This window comes from Pimephales promelas, chromosome 18 (assembly GCF_988280905.1).
Source record: "Pimephales promelas chromosome 18, fPimPro1.hap1.1, whole genome shotgun sequence".
Lineage (NCBI taxonomy): Eukaryota > Metazoa > Chordata > Actinopteri > Cypriniformes > Leuciscidae > Pimephales > Pimephales promelas.
The window spans coordinates 20239023-20259936 of record NC_142786.1 but is presented as its reverse complement, the minus strand read 5'-3'; the positions used below and the strand labels follow the sequence as shown (position 1 = coordinate 20259936).

Here is a 20914-nt window from a genome sequence, read left to right as displayed (position 1 = left end):
TGCAGTTGAGGAAGTCTCCCGGTTGCCTGTATTTATAAGCCAATTATTTTAGCTGCCTCAGAGATTTCTGTATTCATTTTGAGGAAAAGGCAAAGACAGGAACGTTAATAAAATCCAGTTATATGAAAATTCAAATGGAACATGAACATTTGGCTGAAAAATCTTTAATGATGAAGCATGTGTGATTTTTGTGTCACACTAGTGTCAAAAACAATGACTGTTTTCAAATTGGTTTCCTAAACACTTTCCATATGTGCCACTGGCTATTTTAATAGCACCTTAGAGAGGGAGAAAGTATTTTAACATCAAATACACATTTACATTTTTTGATGGTGCTGCATGAAATTATGGAAGCTTGTTTCCGCCACAGAATGAAAAACAAAAAAGGTAACTGCGACTTTTTATCTCACAAATATGACTTTTTTTTCTCACAATTGCGACTTTACATTTCGCAATTCTGACTTTATTTCTCACAATTCACAAAGTCGCAATTGCGTGTTGTAAAGTCAGAATTGTGAGATATTTTTATATTTTTATCTTAGAATTGGCCTGATAACTCGCAATTGCAAGTTTATATCTCACAATTCTGAGAAAAGATGTCAGAATCTCAAGATATAAACTCGCAATTATGTGTTATAAAGTCAGAATTGCGAGATGTAAACTCACAATTGTGAGATAAAAAGTCTCAATTCTGTCTTTTTTCTCGTAATTGCGACTTTATTTCTCAGAATTTCGACTTTATATCTCACAATTGTGACTTTATTTCTCATAACCGCGAATTTATATCTCGCAATTGCGACTTTTTTTCTCATAATTGCGATTTTATATCTCGCAATTTCGACTTTATTTCTCAGAATTGCGATTTTATATCTTGCAATTGTGACTTTTTCTCAGAATTGCGACTATATCTTGCAATTGTGACTTTATTTCTCAGAATTGCGACTTTATATCTCGCAATTGCGACTATTTCTCAGAATTGCGACTTTATATCTCGGAACTGCGACTTTATTTCTCATAATTGTGACTTTATATCTAGCAATTGGGACTTTATTTCTCACAATTCTGACTTCATATCTCGCAATTGTGAGATAAAAAGTCACAATTATAATTTTTCTTTTATTCAGTGGCGGAAGCTTCCATATGAAATAGAACAGATATGACGACAGAATAAAAATAAACACTTCTTTAAATTTAGCATAATCGTCCTGATAAACGCAGTTGTTAGAGCACCAAACAAGGACATGAAGAAAATTTCCCAAACTATTAATCAGTTCGCAAACATACAGTGGCATTGACAGTAGCCTACTCACAGATGCAGATGGGGATGTTGGCAGACCACTGGTTGTTGTTCTGACAGGATATTGTTTTCTCTCCAATGAGCTCAAATCCAAACTGGCACTCAAAGCGCAGCACGTTACCATTCAAGAAACCATCTCCATCTCTCATTCCATACAGAGGGGTGCCTGGGTCCCCACAGCTCTCCTTGTCGATTTCTACAGATAAAGGATGCAACCATTAGTGATCAATAAACAACACATTCCCTCTCTCCACTGCTGCAGTTTGTTGAATAAGTAACTTTTTTTCTTTAACAAACTCAAAATTAAAAGAAGATTAATTCACACCAAGAATGATAACTAAATATAACTACTTTAGCATCCACACCAGCAAAACAATATTGCTCTGTTTATTATTTTGTCATCTGACACTTTAAATGCACAAGCTCTCTAAAGTCATGTGGATTCTGATTGGCAGTCAATGTTTTTATCGTTCATTAGCTGGAAAAAAATCTGATTAGCATTTTTACTGGTGAACAAAATGGCAGTCAGACCAGACCAGTCAACACCAAGGACGACAACTTTTACAATAGTCATTCTTTTATGAATTTTAAAGCAATCTCTTTATTGTAACCGTTGTCGACGGGTCTTACCCGTGGCGTCAGTATTAATTTTCATTATTAAGTATAATTAAGTATAATTATACTTAATAATGTATAATTATACTTAATTTTTAATTTTTAAAATTAAAAATTTTAAATTTTATATAATTATATTTAATTTTTAATTTTAATTAAATTATATTTAATTTTTATTAAATTTATATTTAATAAATTTTTATTAAATTTATATAATTATATTTAATTTTTATTAATTTTTATTATATTAAATTTTATATAATTATATTTAATTTTTTATTTTAATTATACTTAATTTTTTTAAAATTAAATTTTTTTTTTTAATTTTTACTGGTGAACAAATTAAGTATAATTTGTTCACCAGTAAAAATGCTAATCAGACAGCATGATCTTTCTGGTGCAGCTGGTGGCCCAATGAAGACTTGCTGGTTGAACAAATGTCAATTCCTCTCCATATTAAAGTGGAAGATAAATCTACGGACTTCAAGGAATTGACTCCAATCTAAGGAAGTGAGACAACTGGCACCAAACTGAACTGCAAAAGTCCAACGATGGACTGAATTCATCAGATGTTCTCCACTCAAGAGTAGTGGACCAAAACTGAATGCCACCAAAACTCTCTGTTCGGCCCAGATAAGCTCCAACACCTGGAGCCTTTAATGGTGGAGCCGGCCATGCAGGACGCTACAGAAACCCAGTCTGGGGGTCACTATACCTAGATAAGACCTTCCATCTGCATAGAATCGACTCAGTGGGTGGCAGACTCCTGAAATGGGCTATACATCTTCCCAGACACTTTGCACGGCCATGCACAGTTGAACTATGAACTCTGTTCCGAATAAGGATTGCCAAAGGAAGGATGGAGAGAGGGAAAAAAACACCTAAATTTCATTTAAAATCAAATCAAAGTTTGAGAATGTAGGAGGTGGGAAATTCTCCTGAGGTATAATGGAGGTCTTTGGCCAATGCTTGATGTATAGCATTAATTTCCGACATGACAGTCTCTTTATGACAACCACAATGCTTTACTCCGTTGGTCAATCGTGTGGGGTGGCTAGGAGAAGGTTAGGCCATATTTACTGCTTAGGCAAAAAAGAAATAGAGTACAAATTGTCTGTAGGCGCTGATGGCGTGTGAATAACTCTGGGCAGTACTAGACTTCGACGTAAGGTCAGCGTGTCAGATGCGAACCCCTATGCTTCTCTAATGTGATGGGTGTTCTGTGCGCTTGTAAACCTGCCGACCTCACTGTGAAGATCAATTGTGTTAACAAGCTATCAAATCAAATACAAAAGGTTGATTCTGTATATGTAAGCACACACAGCCCACTCAGGGGAAGTTTGGGACCTGTGTTATTCTTCCTGAAATAGCCAGCGAATCACAGAGTATCAGTGAACTTTGGCATGTAATACATCAAAAAGCATTCTGAGCATTTACCATATAGCAAGACTCATTAAGTTGGCCTTCACATAAAGGCCTATAAATAAATTTAATCTCAAAAATCATTTCTTATTCATTGGAAAATGGCAAGTAATTTATCTCTCCCTTTGTGTATCCCATGGATATTGTTTTATTTCAATAATGCTGACTTTATCTCTCTCAAGAAAGTGCTCATTATCACAAAGTCGAGTTCTATGTGGAGTCTAGACACGATACGAGGCATTTCTAAAGCACGAGTCAAGTACACTCCCAGGCGGATCTCGGGTTTTACGTCTTTGAAGCATTCAATTAAATTAGGTTTTTTAAGCCACAACATAGTTATTGAAGAGTTCTGGCTAGAGAGAACACAAACAAAATTACTTTTAAAGGAAGGTATTTTAATGATTGTAGGCATATACTGGTGCCAAAGCAAGCCAAGAGCTCAGCTGGATACTCAATAATCCACGTCAGTAATGCATAAGCACTGATACTTAAGAGAGACTTCACTTGAGTAGATTGTTATTCTCTGAATTACTTAAACAAAAATGTAAAAAAGGCCATTTAAAAAACACTTGTAATCAGTAATAGCCAGTAGTCCGGCATTCAGTCTACATTCAAATTCACCACTAGTTTCTTTCCATAGCAGTGTTGTTTCTATTTCACTGTCAAACTTGTGGTCTTTTAAATGAGTAGCACTTAAAAAAAAAAAAAAAAAACTTTTGCTAATAATTTACTCTCTCCATGTCATCCAAGATATCCATGTCATTCTTTCTTCACTCAAAAAGAAATTAAGGTTTTTGATGAAAACATTCCAGGACTTTTTCAGTTAAACATTCCAGGACAGTTTCAGTACAAATTGCAAACTGTTCAAAGGGCTTTAAACGATTCCAGATGATGAATAAGGGTCTTATCAATCAAAACGATCGTTCTTTTTAAAAAAAAAAAAAAAAAAAAGTTTAAGTTTTATAAGCTCAAATGCTCGCCTTGCTCTGTTCTGTGATGCGCGTTCGTGACTCTCCTGTGCAAACTTGTTCATCAAAATGAACAAATATTTTCCCGATTCAATTCGTTCATTTCATTTGTTGAATGAACCAAATGACATGAAAAAAGATTCTTATTCATCTTGATAAGGCCCTTATTTTTTTTAAAGACCCAAAAGTTATTTTCAAAAGTGAACTACTATTCCAATTTGTATTGGAAATTGCACCTCCTCTGCAGCTCCTCTTTCCTGCGGTGTACCTCAGGGATCCATTTTAGCTCCAACATTATTTTCCTTACATCTGTTATGGGTTCTATTTTTTTTTAAACATGGAGTATCATTTCATTTATATGTTGATGACATTCAACATTCATATTTTTTTTTCTTAAATATACATTTGTGTGTATTTATATATATATATATATATATACACAAAATAATTATACACAGTGCATCCAATATATTAAGTAAACACAAACTTTTATTTTGGATGCTATTAATCGCGATTAATCGTTTGACAGCCCTAATTTTAACCCTTTTAACATTTGGGTTTGTCCATATTTGACCCAAAGAGTGTGGGGTTTTGTCTATTGGTTTTGTCTACTGTCTGAGCTTGTTTTCACAGATTGAGCATGCTGGATTTGTGCTTGCCAGGTCATTGAATATCTGAGAAGTGACATACTGTAATCTGGTGATTGTCCACATTGGTCAGCGTCTGTCGGTGTGGTGCATTGGCCTTTAGATGAGATAAACTATATTTCCACTGTGCCCTAATGTAAAAGACATGCTTTGAATGCATTTGAAAGGAATGGTCTTCAGTTTTTGCCTATCGAGTGCAACAGTGCCCGTCCTCTTTTTCAGCGGCGTTGGTTCTGGATGATTTTTTTTTTTTTATCCATTCAATCCTTACATAGGGATTTAAAAAAAAAAAAGTCTTTGTTAAAGCTTTATTAACCAAGCCAACCAGCTTTGGCGTGAACATCGCAAAATGTAAAGGCAAAAAAAGTATTTTTTATATATATATATAAAAAAGTGAAATTTAAAAAAAATAAACAAATAATAAAAATTGGTGAATTTGAATTGGTGGAATTTTGGGAGATGTAGTTTTTTTATATACAAGAAATTCTGCTGTTAAACACAATTATTTTAAAACTAAGTTGAAATAATGCAGGCTGACGGCTTCAACAGAAGCAAATACTGTTGAGTACTACAGCCTCGTACCTCACAGTAGGGCTGTCTTTAAAGATTTATAAGTTATCGTTCAAAATCACTTTCACAATGGAGAAAATGAATACGAGTTTTTTACTTCCGGAACCCGATTGTTGCAGTCTATTCTCTCCATACAGATTTTCATCATAGCTCCAAAAAAGCATTATTTTAAATATGTCATCAAGTCTGTATCATGTCAAAGTGAACCTTTTGTGTGAAATCTTGACCTGACAGGAAAATGAACTACATGGAGAACGAGACGATGAAAATCTCCATATGTCTTCCATTGAATGAATGAGTGCTGTGAACCATTAATGTGTTCATTATCTGGGGGCTCTTGATGTATATTATATATCAGGGATAATACACACATGATGTATCATATGGAAACTGGGCTTGATCCATCTGAAGGACATCAAAATAAAATGTTGGAGGAGTCAAAGAGAGTAGTCTACCCGTAATATGAAGATTGCAATATACATTTAAGGTATATTTATTCGCTAATTCTCTCTTATCATCATAAACAACAAAATGAGGAAAAGATGGAGCATAGACAGCTTAGTTTTTTCGAAAAGTGTATAACTCACGTTAGACTGAATACATGGACCACTTTGAGTTCTTTGATCGCTTTAGTAATGTAATAGCTATATGAACAACTTCATATTTTTTTCATATGGTTTTTCATGCTGAAATAACCAACATTTTTTTTTGTAATCCGTAAAAAGCAATAAACAGATGCATTAATGGCTCTTAGTTTATTTTGTCTGTAGCCGGAATATGATGTGCTTTTTCCACACCAAATTTCTTTGTTGACTTAATCATCATTATTTGAATTTCAAGAGCACCAGTATAATGACTTCACATTTATAGGCTATTTAACTTACGCAACTTATGCACACCTTATTATTGATTCTTACATAAACATAAATGCCATGACAGATGCAGCTTCTGTTCCACCTTTGCAGCGTAAAAATGTCTTGCTTTGCTCTATTCTGTGAGGCGCGTTTGTAACGTCACGTAATACGTAATTACGTTCGAAAGGTCACGGGCGACATAGCCGGAAGTACAGAATCAAAATCGTCCGACATCGTTGTTTTACCTTTTAATTCCTTTTTTTTGTAAACGGCGTTTCAGTTAGTTTGCACGTTCAACCTATGCGTTCAACTTGTAAACACTGACTCTGTACTTCCGGCTACGTCGCCCCGTGACCTTTTGAGCGTAATTACATATTACGTGACGTTACAAACGCGCCTCACAGAATAGAGCAAGGCTAGCATTTGTCCTAGAAAGGTTACATTTTGGAATAAGTTTTGAAATAACCGATCGTTTCGCATGATAAGACGCTTATTCATCGTCTGGTGTCGTTTAAAGACATTTGAAGCTGCATCTGAAACTGTTATTAACTGTCTTTTGGACCTTGGACTGTCTGGTTCCCATTGAAGTCCATTATATGGAGAAAAATCCTGGAATGTTTTCATCAAAAACCTTAATTTCTTTTCGACTGAGGAAAGAAAGACATGGACATCTTGGATGACATGGGAGTGAGTAAATTATCAGCAAAGGTTTTTCAAAAGTGAACTAATCCTTTAAGTTTGATAATTAATCTGCTATGTCATGTTTATGACAGGTTGTGTCGTCTTAATAATGTCAAGTGTCATGACAAAGACACTGACAGGTATGATGTATTGGTTTATGTCAAGGTGTCATAACAAAGACATCTCAAACAATGTCATATTTGCATTCAAAATGTCATAACTGAGCGAATGACACTTAATGACAGTTGTCACAAACATGCATAAAACTTCCTTCATATTCATAGTCATGTTAGTCTTATACACACCCCTTTAAATAAAGTGTTACCAGAATGGTGAAATAAAAAATAATTTCCCCACAATTCATCCTATATGTGTTTAATGAGGTTCAAGTCTGGGTTTTGTACATGCAATCAAACTCATCCTTTAAGTACTGTATGTCCAAGCCATATAATTAAATCTCATCCCCTCATGTATGACCATCACGTATGATTGACAGCTCTAATTAGATCTACCTAAAAATTTAAAATTAAGAAATAAAGCCACTGTGCTTGTGTATGGCACATGTATATGAATTATAATAGGTGCAGAGAAGAAAAAACGAAGAGACACATCTAATACAATCTGTAATATTTTGCCAGTCTATCCCAGGGATATCATATAGTAAATTGTTTTTTTTTTTTTTTATCTCTGTGGTCTTGCACTTAAGGGGATTCATTTGGTCTCTTTCTCTGTCTACCTCAGTCAGTCTCCCTCATTATACTGAATGGCACGCTGTTCATCACCCCGACACTAATTTATTACAAAACCTTGAGGGAGGAGAGATAATCAAAGATATGGCTTCTGTAGGGATTGCTGCTTCTATCAAGTGAATGTAGCTCATGTGTTCGGGATGAAAGTTAGTTGCCGAGCATTCAGCAGAGACCACAGAAGTGATTTGTGGGAACTGCTTCACTTTTATGCACACTGACTGCTAAGCATGTATGCTGAATACTCGCGCAGGAAATAGTGGACATGTCCAGGTAAATAATGTCTGGCCTTTTGATGTCTATACTCTTTTCAGTGGATGTGGAAAACACTTTCTCACTGCAGCAGAAAACAAGGTCAGATGTTTGATTGAATCTGGGCTGATGCCAGACAGGTTGTTTGTACAATTTTGGTTTGTCCTGCTTTCCCTTTCTGTTTGTTTGCAGTTGCAAATGTATTTTTTTTTTCCATCACTGCCACATTTCCTCTAGTTAACCTTGACAATGGGATTGCCGTAGTCACAAACAGTTTGCCTGACAATAGCGATGAATGAATAGTTATTTAATCTCATATTGTCACTGTCAGATGGAAACCATGCAGATGAGTGCATGCACTCAAATGCTGGGTTGTTTCAATCCAAATTTGGGTCAAATATGGACAAATCCAGCCTTTGGGTTACATTTTTAAATTAAACTTTTAACCCAATATTTGGGTTTGTCCATGTTTGACCCAAAAATGGGTTAAACAACCCAGCATTTTCTTCCACTACTTGAAAAATAGAAACACAAAAACCAGAAAATCAACTTAGTGATTAAAATATAACCCAGGAAATCAAATTAGTCTGCAAACATGTCTCATTATACAAATTTGGGTTGTTTCAAATTATACAAATTATACAAATTATACAAATTTGGGTTGTTTGGGTCAAATATGGACAAACCCAAATGTAATAACTCCAACTTTAACTTTCACTTTCAACAGTAATTTTTTAACACATTTTAAACCAACATTTGGGTTTGTCCATATTTGACCCAAATTTGGGTTGAAACAACCCAGCATTTTTTAGAGTGTGTTATAATCATTTAACCAAAATCAAGCAATTTTTGACCGGCAAATATCAGACATAAGTGTTATTCCTATCATTAGAATGGCCGCAAAGTGCATCACATTAAGTTTTCATCAAGATGTTAAAAAATTATTGTAGCTACTGTGGGTGCTCCATTTTTTATGTGATTTGGCCCAAAGCTACGAGGGGACTACGACGATTTGGCCCAAATCTATTCTCTGTTCCTCATATACATAAACATCAGCCTTTATATTGTGTTTATCTAGTGTTTTATTCTCTAAACAAGTAGATGCTCTAAAATGTGTGCAGCACTTCATTTATGATAGAGGTGGGCGGAGTAATGAGGTTTGACTGACAGTTTGAGGAGCCAATGGAGTTACGAGGTTCAGTCACAAGCTCTTTTTAATACTTTTCATTGAGTAAATATTCGCAAAACCAACACAGACGTAAAGGGTGAGCAAAATGATTTATGACATTTTTTTAGACCATTTCCAAAGTGACTATATATTCTGCACAGCTTTTCAGGTACCTTTGTAGTTGATCTTGAAGCCTATAGAGCCCACGCTTTCATCAGACTGGAGGTGAAGCCACATCTGATGGGTCATGCTAACAATGAGGTCGGGAACAAAGCTGCCCGTCAGACTGGGGAGAAGAGAGAGATTAGACACATAAACAAATCAGAAGCACATCGCACTAAGTGTAGCACACAAAAGGTTACGCATTCTTTATTGCTATTTTGCATATTTTAGAATAACAACACCAGGTGCGATGTGTATAAGATTAGAGTAATAAACAATGTGTCTGTCTACACCAGATGTGACACGACTACGAGACATGACAAAATCAATAAAAAAAATCACAGCTAATCAGAAGTTTGTGGGCGAAGCCTCTCTGCAATGTCACACAAAACTCACATTAGATGCTTTAAATAAAGCATCTAAGCATCTGATAATTTACTCATCCCCTGTCATCCAAGATGTCCATGTCTTTCTTTCTTCAGTCGAAAAGAAATTAAGGATTCTCTCCATATAATGGACTTCATTGGGAACCAAACGGTTCAAGGTAAAATGAGAGTTTCAGTGCAGCTTCAAAGGGCTTTAAATGACACCAGACGATGAATACGGGTCTTATCTAGGACCCTTTGAGTCATGACTCGAAAAAAACATTTGTTGATTTTGATGGACAAGTTTGAACAGGAGAGTCACGAACGCTCATCACAGAACAGAGCAAGGCGAGCATTTGTGCTTATAAAACTTAAACTTTTTTATTTATTTTTTAAATGAGCGATCATTTCGCTTGATAAGACCCTTATTCATCGTCTGGAATTGTTTAAAGCCCTTTGAACAGTTTGCAGTTTGCACTGAAACTGTCTTTTGGACCTTGAACCGTCTGGTTCCCAATGAAGTCCATTATATGGAGAAAATCCTGGAATGTTTTCATCAAAAACCTTAATTTCTTTTCGACTGAAGAAAGAAAGACATGGACATCTTGGATGACAAGGGGGTGGGTAAATTTTCAGCAAAAGTTTTTTTTAAAAGTGAACCACTACTTTATCATCCTTGATTTGTCATTACGAGTGCACAGCCATGTGAGTGGTGTTATTAAGAGTGACCACAGTAGATGTGAAATATTTTAATAAACATGATGTTAATTCAGCCAGCACACATCCCTTTATTTGCTTCCTGTTTTCAGTTGAAGTCCACGGTAGTCGATTGTCGACTCACGCGTGCGATCATTGGTGAATATGATCTCAAACCTCCTCCGACTGTGTGTTCAACATCTGATTCGGATGAACTATCCATTTGAGCTGACATTCTCAGAACACCACACAGTGGTAGGTTTGAGATGATATTCACCAATGATCGCGTGCGTGAACTCGACAATCGACTACTCTGGGCTTTGAGTGAAAACAGGAAGCAAATAGAGGTATGTGAGCTGGCTGAATTAACATTTTTAATAATATATTTCACATCTACTGCAGTCAGATTGACCGTGGTCACTCTTAATAACACCACTCACATGGCTGTGCACTCGTAATGACAAATCAAGGATGTTAAGATGCTAAAAGCAGGTTTAGAACATGTCCCATTGAAGTCAACAGGGTGCGAATTTTAAAAAGTCAGGCAACTCCGATTTTTGTTGTTTGGTTGATTGGTTTCTGAAGACGCTACATGACTATTTACACTAGTGGGATATTGAAAATTCATTTTAGTTGTTTGTAAATCATTACCATCAAGCAACCACTGCCCAGAGCATTGAGACTGGCTGAGAGGAATATTGATTCAGGAACAGAATGTCCTACTGTGTAAATTATGCATCATCTTCTACCGTCACAGACTGTGGATAAGACACTCACACTTGCAAGATGGTTTTCGGGTCTCCTACTTCCCCTCCATCACCGATGGTCAGTGTGTCATAGCCCAGTTCTAGGTCAAACTCCTCAAAGTTAATCTGAATCACCTGTCGGCAGAAATGAGGCATAATGCTTAGTGATGTGTCAAATGAACGGAATTAAACTTTATGGCTCTTGCATAATTGAATCCTGTCAGCTGACTGAAACTGAGAGAGAATTTTGTGGAGAATAAAGAAATTTCACCATAAGGTCAAAGTTTCAAGGAACTTGAGTTAGCCTCTACTGAACAAACATCATACATTTGCTTTTTGTTTTTTTACATAATATGTTTTTATATAAACTAAAACCATCAGTCGTTATTTTATATAGTGTGTTCAAAAGAAGAATGTAATCATAACACAACTAGTCAAGGTTATTATTATCATAAGCTATGTTCTCAGCAATAATTGACATGTTTCCATCTTCCTGTTTTTATGTGTATTTTAGCATCGCATCAGAAACAAGAGATGAAAACTGCAAAATAAAAGTTATAGTGGAAGAAGGAAACATATTTACTGAATACATTCTGACAAGGTGCACATTAGACCCATTAGACTGCTGTTTCATCAGGATGGGAATACCAGCTTTTTTTAGGGAACCGAACCGGATCATTTGGAGTGTTTTACTCATCTTTTTTTCTGACCCAATATTATTATAGATTATCTTTTCGCCACATTGCTCGACCACATGCACACTGTATGCACACACACATCAGAATAATCTTGTGACCACAGGCTAGTGACAACAGCTAGTGACCATTTAACATGTGGCTGAGCAGTGAAGCGAAAGGATAATCATATTATTCTGTCTTGTATTAATATGCAAAAAAGGGAAAACGGCTCTCAACGTTCACTTAAAGGAGTCGGCTCACACATCACATCACTACTGTTTCTACATTTACTGTTGGGGTTACTGATACCATCGTCGTCCGCTCAAACAACCTGGTCCCGGTTTCACAGACAGGGTTTAGATTAAGCCAGGATTAGGCATTAGTTCAACTTAACTGACTTTTATAAACATCCCTTTAAAAATAAAACATTGCTGATGTGAATGTTGAGACAAAACAATTGCATATTTTAAGAAATTTTAGGGCAATTTGCTTTGTTAAAACAGCTCAAACATGCATTTTAGTCTGGGACTAGCTTAACCCTTTGTCTATGAAAACAAGGCTTCATTTGCACATAATTTGCATTTTTGTTGTTGTTGCAAACTTGGAAAATATTCGCTTCACATTTGGATGGAAACCCAGCTGTTTTTACACTTATTGCCAGCCTTTTGTACTCTCTCAGTCCTGTGGGAAACTGATGCTGAAAAAAAAAAAATACAATTGTAAAATTCAGACTAATGCCATTATACAAATCACAGCACAGTCAACGGATTCATCCAAATGTAGTAATTTCAAGACTACACAGGGAGTTTGGAAAGGAGGATTGAGGCTTTAGCCGGGGAAAGAGGTGTGGAAAACAACCACAGGCATGGAGAGGCCTGAACTTTCTATATGGATTAACCCATTGAGAGCTACTGGGTGGAATTAGTTGCCATGGCGATGGGCTTTAGCAGGTATGGATGTATGAGAGCTACTTAGGAGTGATGATTGATGCCCAGACGGCATCTCAGCACAGATAATACAGTTGTTTTTTGCCATGTAACTGAATACAAAATACTCCAGAGTCCCTGTCTCACTAAAGGTCACCACATAACAAATTCAGCTCTGGCACGGCAGAGATGCAGGACTGAACAGACATCATTGAGGCTGGTCTTGGATCGGTCTCTTCTCTGGATTTGTAATATTAAAAGAATCTGTAAATCTGATCTCATATCAGGCCCGCGAGGTGTTCAGCGACTTGCTCTGCCTGCCTGCGGTTGTCATGGCGATTGGAGTCGTAAGCTAATGCTTTTGTTGGAGGGTGAGATGCTGAGTGAGTATTGAATTGCAAAGAAATAAGGTAATAGAGCAGAATTATGCCTTTACAATGGAGCAGAGAGGCCAGGGGAAATGCTTTTACCGATATACAGACAGGTCTATTTCATAAAAAAAATTAAAATGCATCATTTTGACGGGTGTTCAGGCCAGAATCTTGATTGGTCTGATGCAATTCAAACAAGTGTAAGAAAAAGAAGCCCAGACATTCACAAACTCCAGACCGACACATCAGCACAAGCACACATGCATAAACACGCTAAAATGGGCATTCAATTAAAGCCAGTCATTTGAAAATAAAATAAAATGAAATATATAATTAAATAATATAATATAACAGTAAGCATATACAGTATGCAGTTTGTATGTTTTCTGGGAATTGGACCCACGACCCATTGTTACATTTGACCAAACCATATATTATGGTTTGACATGACATAACTTAATATTAGTTTATTAGAATGATTTAATCTGCATATTAGAAACATAACAGAGCAACGCAAGATAACATAACATAACATTACAACATAACATACGATAAGATAACACATAACATAACATACAGTAACATAACAACATAACATAAGATAACATAACATAACAATATAAGATAACATAATATAACAGCATAACATAACAACATAACATAATATAACACAGCATAACATAACATAAGACAAGATAACAACATAACAAAACAAAAGATAACATAACAGCATAACATGACATAACAACAGTGGTGGAGGAAGTACTGAATCTCAGTACTTAAGTAAAAGTACAAATAACCAGATAAATATTTACTTCAGTAAAAGTAGAAGTAACACAATGACAACCATACTTAAGTAAAAAGTAAAAAGTACCTGATTTTAAATGTACTTTAAGTATTAAAAGTAAAAGTACTTGCATAATAATTGATTCTCTTAATGACTATTTTCTAATGATTAATAAAACATTTAATTCTAACTCATTCAACCTAATACTCATATAATGATGTTCAATAATGATGGAAAAAAAATTGTTGTCACCATTTCTGAAACAAGCTTGTAATTAGGCAATATAAGCCATATCCTTACTATATGTTAATAACTATGTTTGGCAGTAAACGCGATTCATTTATGGTGTAATTCTGAACCTCTTGGCTTGCCATAATCCTAACCAAACGTATATTACACACGGTGCGTTTCCTAAGCATGTAAAAACACATTTTCGCGTATAAATTGCACGATAAACACACTGCGTGCGAGACGCATTAAGTTGATGTATCTATGGCAACCAAACGTCACTGGTGAGACAAACGTGCAACGAACGGACGGTCAGATTACGTTTTGGCGGGGGAAAAACTGATCAGAAAATGTAATGAAAATGTAACAGAAGTTGTAGAAATGTAGTGGAGTAGAAAGTAGAATAATTGCTGCAAAATGTAACGAAGTAAAAGTAAAAAGTAGGCACTATTTATTCTACTTAAGTAAAGTAAAGATACGTGAAAAATGTACTTAAGTAAAGTAACGAAGTATTTGTACTTCGTTACATTCCACCACTGCATAACAATATAAGATAACATAATATAATATAACATAGCATAACATAACATAACATAACACAAAAGATGACATAACATAACACAGCATAACATAACATAAGATGACATAACATAAGATAACAAAACATAACATAACATAAGAAAAAAGATGAGATACAATAACACAGCATAACATTAGATAACATAACATAACATAACATAACATAACATAACATAATATAACATAACATAACATAACATAACATAACATAACATAACATGTATTCTTTCGACATCCTTACACCAGGGGCTTTAAAACTTTTACTAATACCTTTTCTCTATCAGCGATGAAAGGAGAATGTATGATTCTTCATGGTGTATTACTGTCTTTTAGGGAGCCAGAAACAAAGCAGACACACTCTGATGTTTTGTAGAGTAACTGAAAATATAATCTGGGATTTTAAGGCCCCTGTTGTCACCGCCTGTGATCATGCAAATATTCAAAAAACATTATTTTCATTTAATAGGTCAGCCTACGTTTCATTTGCTGCTTTTAATACAGGCTAATGGAGTAAAGAAGTCAGTTCAGTTCATGGTTTTTTGATTTTGAAGTACATTTACTTGCAAATGTCTTTTATTTGACCAAACTGCATTACCTGTCACTTTGAGACTGTGACTTTTGTTCATCAGTTCTGTGGTTTGACAAGCTCATGATTTGACAGCTCGCGTGTGCTGAAGGGCTGGCATGATATTACTGAAATACTGCTCCAGGAAAAACTACTGAAATAGTCTCATTTGAGTGACATGATTGGAAATTCAGTGAACAGAAGAAAGTGAACATGACGGTTAAAAACATCTTCATATTTATAAAAAGCTTTTAGGACACCCGCCCAAAAAAAACAAAAAAAAAAAAAACAGAACACAGTGTTGAACTAAAGCAATAAGCAGATTACAGTGAAAACATTAGGGGTGTTTTAATCATTTTAACATAACCTTAAGTGGCTTATTGCATTTAATAAATTGCAGCAACAGCAATATGATTAAAGTATGTTCATATACAGTATACACTCACTTAAAGGATTATTAGGAATCAATTTCTCATTAATGCTATTATCTAATCAACCAATCATATGGCAGTTGCTTCAATGCATTTAGGGGTGTGGTCCTGGTCAAGACAATCTCCTGAACTCTAAACTGAATGTCAGAATGGGAAAGAAAGGTGATATAAGCAGTTTTGAGCGTGGCATGGTTGTTGGTGCCAGACGGGCCGGTCTGAGTATTTCACAATCTGCTCAGTTACTGGGATTTTCACGCAAAACCATTTCTAGGGTTTACAAAAAATGGTGTGAAAAGGGAAAAACATCCAGTATGCGGCAGTCCTGTGGGCGGAAATGCCTTGTTGATGCTAGAGGTCAGAGGAGAATGGGCCGACTGATTCAAGCTGATAGAGGGGCAACTTTGACTGAAATAACCACTCGTTACAACCGAGGTATGCAGCAAAGCATTTGTGAAGCCACAACACGCACAACCTTGAGGCGGATGGGCTACAACAGCAGAAGATCCCAACGGGTACCACTCATCTCCACTACAAATAGGAAAAAGAGGATAAAATTTGCAAGAGCTCACCAAAATTGGACAGTTGAAGAATGGAAAAATGTTGCCTGGTCTGATGAGTCTCGATTTCTGTTGAGACATTCAGATGGTAGAGTCAGAGTTTGGCGTAAACAGAATGAGAACATGGATCCATCATGCCTTGTTACCACTGTGCAGGCTGCTGCTGGTGGTGTAATGGTGTGGGGGATGTTTTCTTAGGCCACTTAGTGCCAATTGGGCATCGCTTACTGTAAATGCCACGGCCTACCTGAAAATTGTTTCTGACCATGTCTATCCCTTTATGGCCACCATGTACCCATCCTCTGATGGCTACTTCCAGCAGGATAATGCACCATGTCACAAAGCTCAAATCATTTCTAATCGGTTTCTTGAACATGACAATGAGCTCACTGTACTAAAATGGCCTCCACAGTCACCAGATCTCAACCCAATAGAGCATCTTTGGGATGTGGTGGAACGGGAGCTTTGTGCCCTGTATGTGAATCCCACAAATCTCCATCAACTGCAAGGTGCTATCCTATCAATATGGGCCAACATTTCTAAAGAACGCTTTCAGCACCTTGTTGAATCAATGCCACGTAGAATTCAAGGCAGTTCTGAAGGCGAAAGGGGGTCAAACACAGTATTAGTGTGGTGTTCCTAATAATCCTTTAGGTGAGTGTATATATATCTACTGTATATCAAAAAAAAATCTTTTCTTTTACACTTCTGCCATGCATTGACCTAAACAATTAGAGTTCGAAGTATAACACTCAGCGTTTTGCTTTGCAGCAACCGTGTAATTTTCAGAGCAGCGGTGTCACATGATGGCTTGTGCTCTCATTCTTGTTTTGAAATGGCAAGTGTGAAATGCTTGGGTGAGACTGTAGACACGAGACGGTACTGGCAGTAAATCCCAGTAGGATTGTGTGACAGTTGAAGTAGCCTGGCTTAGAGAAACCAGAGATTCCATCTCTGTGAACTTAATCGGGGGAAATGACACTACGAAGAGCACTATAGGAGCTCGACATCCTGGCAGCTTGTTTTCTGCTTTCACCTTGAGGAAGATCCCTTGTGTGTGTGGGTATTGTTCCATGTTTGTGAGTTTGGAATCCGTTCAAATACGTTCTTTGTGCTTAGACTTGAATGTTGAACCAAAGATATTAGGGATGCACTGAAAATGGCATTTTCTGTTTACCTGACCCTTTAGGGCCAAAAGAGAAAAACGGGAGAAAATATATGATATTATTTTATATATATATATATATATAATTTCCAATTTTGATTTTACTTTAAATAAAAGTGTGGTTATTGTATTTTATTGGCTTGTATTTTTTAAATTCACATAATTTAACATTATTGAATTTAATTAAAAAGTCAAATATTAATAAAATGACACAAAATGTATTTAAAATGAGAAATAATAATTATATAAACAGTCATTTTTGGGTCCGTTTTTTTTTCTGCCAAGATACATAACTTTTATACATAATTTTTGCAAACAAAAAGTTTTCAAAAGTTCGTGGTCAGTAACATTTCACCAAAGCTGCATTTATTTGATCAAAGATAAAGTAAAAAAAAAAAAAAAAAAAAAAAAAACAAACAAAAAAAAAAGTTTTACTGTGTGAAAGTAAAATGTCAGCCATTACAGGAATACATTTTATTTAAAAATATATTTAAAAAAGAAAACAACGGTTAAACAAAGCTCTCTATTGTTCAGTGTCACATGATACTTCAGAAATCATTGTAATATGCTAATGTTATGTTATGCTGTGTTATGTTGTTATGCTGTATTATGTTATGTCATGTTATGTTATGCTGTGTTATGTTATGTTATATTATCTTATGTCATGCTATGCTGTGTTATGTTATGTTATGCTGTGTTATGTTATGTTATGCTGTATTATGTTATGTAATGTTGTGTTAAGCTGTGTTATGTTATTCCATGTTATGTTATGTCATGTCATGTTATGCTGTGTTATGTACTGTATGTTATGCTATTATGTTATGTTCTGTTATGTTATGCTATGCCATGTAATGCTGTGTTATGTTATGTTATATTGTGTTATGCTGTTATGTCATGTCATGCAGACATGCTGAGAGGAGTCTAAGTTAAATTTTCCGGTGTGTATTTGTGAGCGCTCTTTAAAGAGCGTAAAATGTTTCTTTTTGCAGCGTTGAGCATTGTAGCCAAACACATACAGTATATGTTTGCTGAGCGCAAGACTGCATTGGCCATTCAGATGTGTTTAAGTGTTTTTACCACAGCAATGAAAGACAAGAAACAAAAAAAAAAGAAAAAAAAAAAAAAGAAACAACTTGAAGTGAACAGTCTGAGCATGGATGAGGGGACATATGTTTCTCTGCCTGTTATGATCTGACCTTTGATGCTCCCTCTGAGGTTAATGCCCAATCTGGGCATGAGTCTCCAATGAAAGACCAATGGGGCGACAGCATTTCAGTTTCTGCTTGATAAATCAGGTCATACTCCATTCAGCATGGACAACTGAACTCTGAAAAACAACCATCCACAAATGGACAAAGCCATGTTGACTGCAGACGTCTCCTTTTGAAACCAGAGGACGCAACTCAACAGCTGTAAATGAATGAGGATGGACACAATTTGAGCCTCATTCATGAAACATCAACCAATTTATGCGTGAATCGCACATAATACCATTTCTTCATAATTTGTCCCTTTGAATTCAATGCATGCACTGTTTTTATCAACAAATTACACACAAATTCGTTCTGCTTTTGAATAAGGCCAAATGTGCGCCTGATGCAATGGGCTTGATTCTATATGCACGACGAGCTAAGCGGAGTTAACAAATCCCTTGGTAAACCAGTGATCCGTTTATTATTTTCATTATCTCCATTTGAACAAAAAGCAAACAACAAAAAGAAACCAAACTGACATTGTCTCATACATTCCCACAACCCAAAAGTGCCACAATGGACTCTAAATTGAATTAAGCCCTGACACCATTCAAGTCACTCTCGCCAAGGTTAAAGAACAGAGTGCAATATAAATAAATTGCCACCAAAATAGTTTGCCAAAAATAAGTGAGCAATAGGCTGTAAGAGACAATTAGCAATTGCTCACATGTAACCGGGTGGGTGTATGCTGATATATTTAAATAAATAATGCACCTTTGCGCCAAATGCATTTCTCTTCTGTAGATGAATGAATTTGCCTCATGCTTTTCCTGTAATTTAGTGAAACACAAATCAAATGTACTTTCTGAAAAATTATTAAAATTAGGGCAAATCTCTAATTCCAACAAATGGCAATTGCTTTTCTGAATAGGTAAAACAGGGGGCTAGTACAGGTTAGCAGCATAATGGCTGAATATGGGTTAAAAAGCACATAATTAAACAAAAAGCATGGGAAACTGGGGCTAGTCATCCCACAGGTGGTCAGCCTAATGTCCTGCATTTTACATGTTCAAAACATCAATTGCCATTTGTTGCAATTATAGTATATAATATATAGGTAACACTTTATTTGAAGGGGTGTGCATAAGACTGACATAACACTGTCATAAACATGACATAACACCTGTCATGAACATGAAGGAGTCTTTATGAATGTTTATGACTGTTGTCATTAAGTGTCATTCGGTAAATTAATGACACTTTTAATGCAAAGTTGACATTTTTAAAATATCTTTGTTATGACAACTTGACATTAACCAAAACAAAAATTTGTTTTGATTGACAACTTGACATTAACAAAGACAAAAATGTCTTTGTTATGACAACTTGACATTAACCAAGAAATCCTAACTAGTCCAACGTGTTCCACTTTACTTGAGGTAAGAGGAAATATTAATGACACTGTTGTTAAAGCATTTGACAGTGTAATAACCCTTAATGACATCTTTATAACTAGTGCAATGTGTTCCACTTTACTTGCGGACAAGTAAAATATTCATGTCACAGTTATAATGGTGTCATGACAACCAGAGTTAAAACCAACCATAAAATATGACAGGGTACTTTAATGTTAACACAAAGCTAAATAACTTCTTTAAGTTTGATAATTAGATCTGTTATTACATATTTGTGACAGGTTGACAGGTTATGATTTCTTGGTTAATGTCAAGTTGTCATAACAAAGTCATTTTAAACAATGTCAACTTTGCATTAAAAGTGTCATAATTTACCGAATTAGACTTAATGACAACAGTCATAAACATTCATAAAGACTCCTTCATGTTCGTGACAGGTGTTATGTCATGTTTATGACAGTGTCATGTCAGTCTTATGCACATCCTTTCAAATAAAGTGTTACCAATATATTATTTCGGTCGTATTTCTTTTTAGCAAAAACAACAGTTTAAAATATATTTGTACGTTGTATTGTGTTTCATTTCATCTTACCGTTTAATTGGACTAAAAAGTCTATAATAGGCTATTTAACAGCAAGTTTCCTCATGTGGTGTGACAACATGTCCAAATTACACAATGGTGTGTTCAATGAACTGTTCTTTCTGGCACAATAATAATAACAAATCAAATTAAAAAAAAAAAAAAAAAGTGTGCCTTGCCACTGATACTGCCTGACTCATTGTTTTGGCCATAAAAAAATAAAAAATAAAAAGCGGGTGAGGACAAATTTT

General features: G+C 35.5%; 1 protein-coding gene across 6 annotated transcripts in view; it reads right to left on the bottom strand.

Annotated features, from left to right (window-relative positions):
• The window catches only part of csmd3b (CUB and Sushi multiple domains 3b), a 636199-nt gene that overhangs the window by 279614 nt on the left and 335671 nt on the right, over positions 1-20914 (bottom strand). For all 6 annotated transcript variants that reach the window (XM_089123029.1, XM_089123027.1, XM_089123028.1 and 3 more), the window contains 3 exons: positions 11221-11324; positions 9394-9506; positions 1311-1493 (listed from right to left, as the gene is read on the bottom strand). In XM_089123029.1, coding sequence (XP_088979155.1) covers positions 1311-1493; positions 9394-9506; positions 11221-11324 — 400 coding nt within the window. The remainder of the gene's footprint in view (positions 1-1310; positions 1494-9393; positions 9507-11220; positions 11325-20914) is intronic.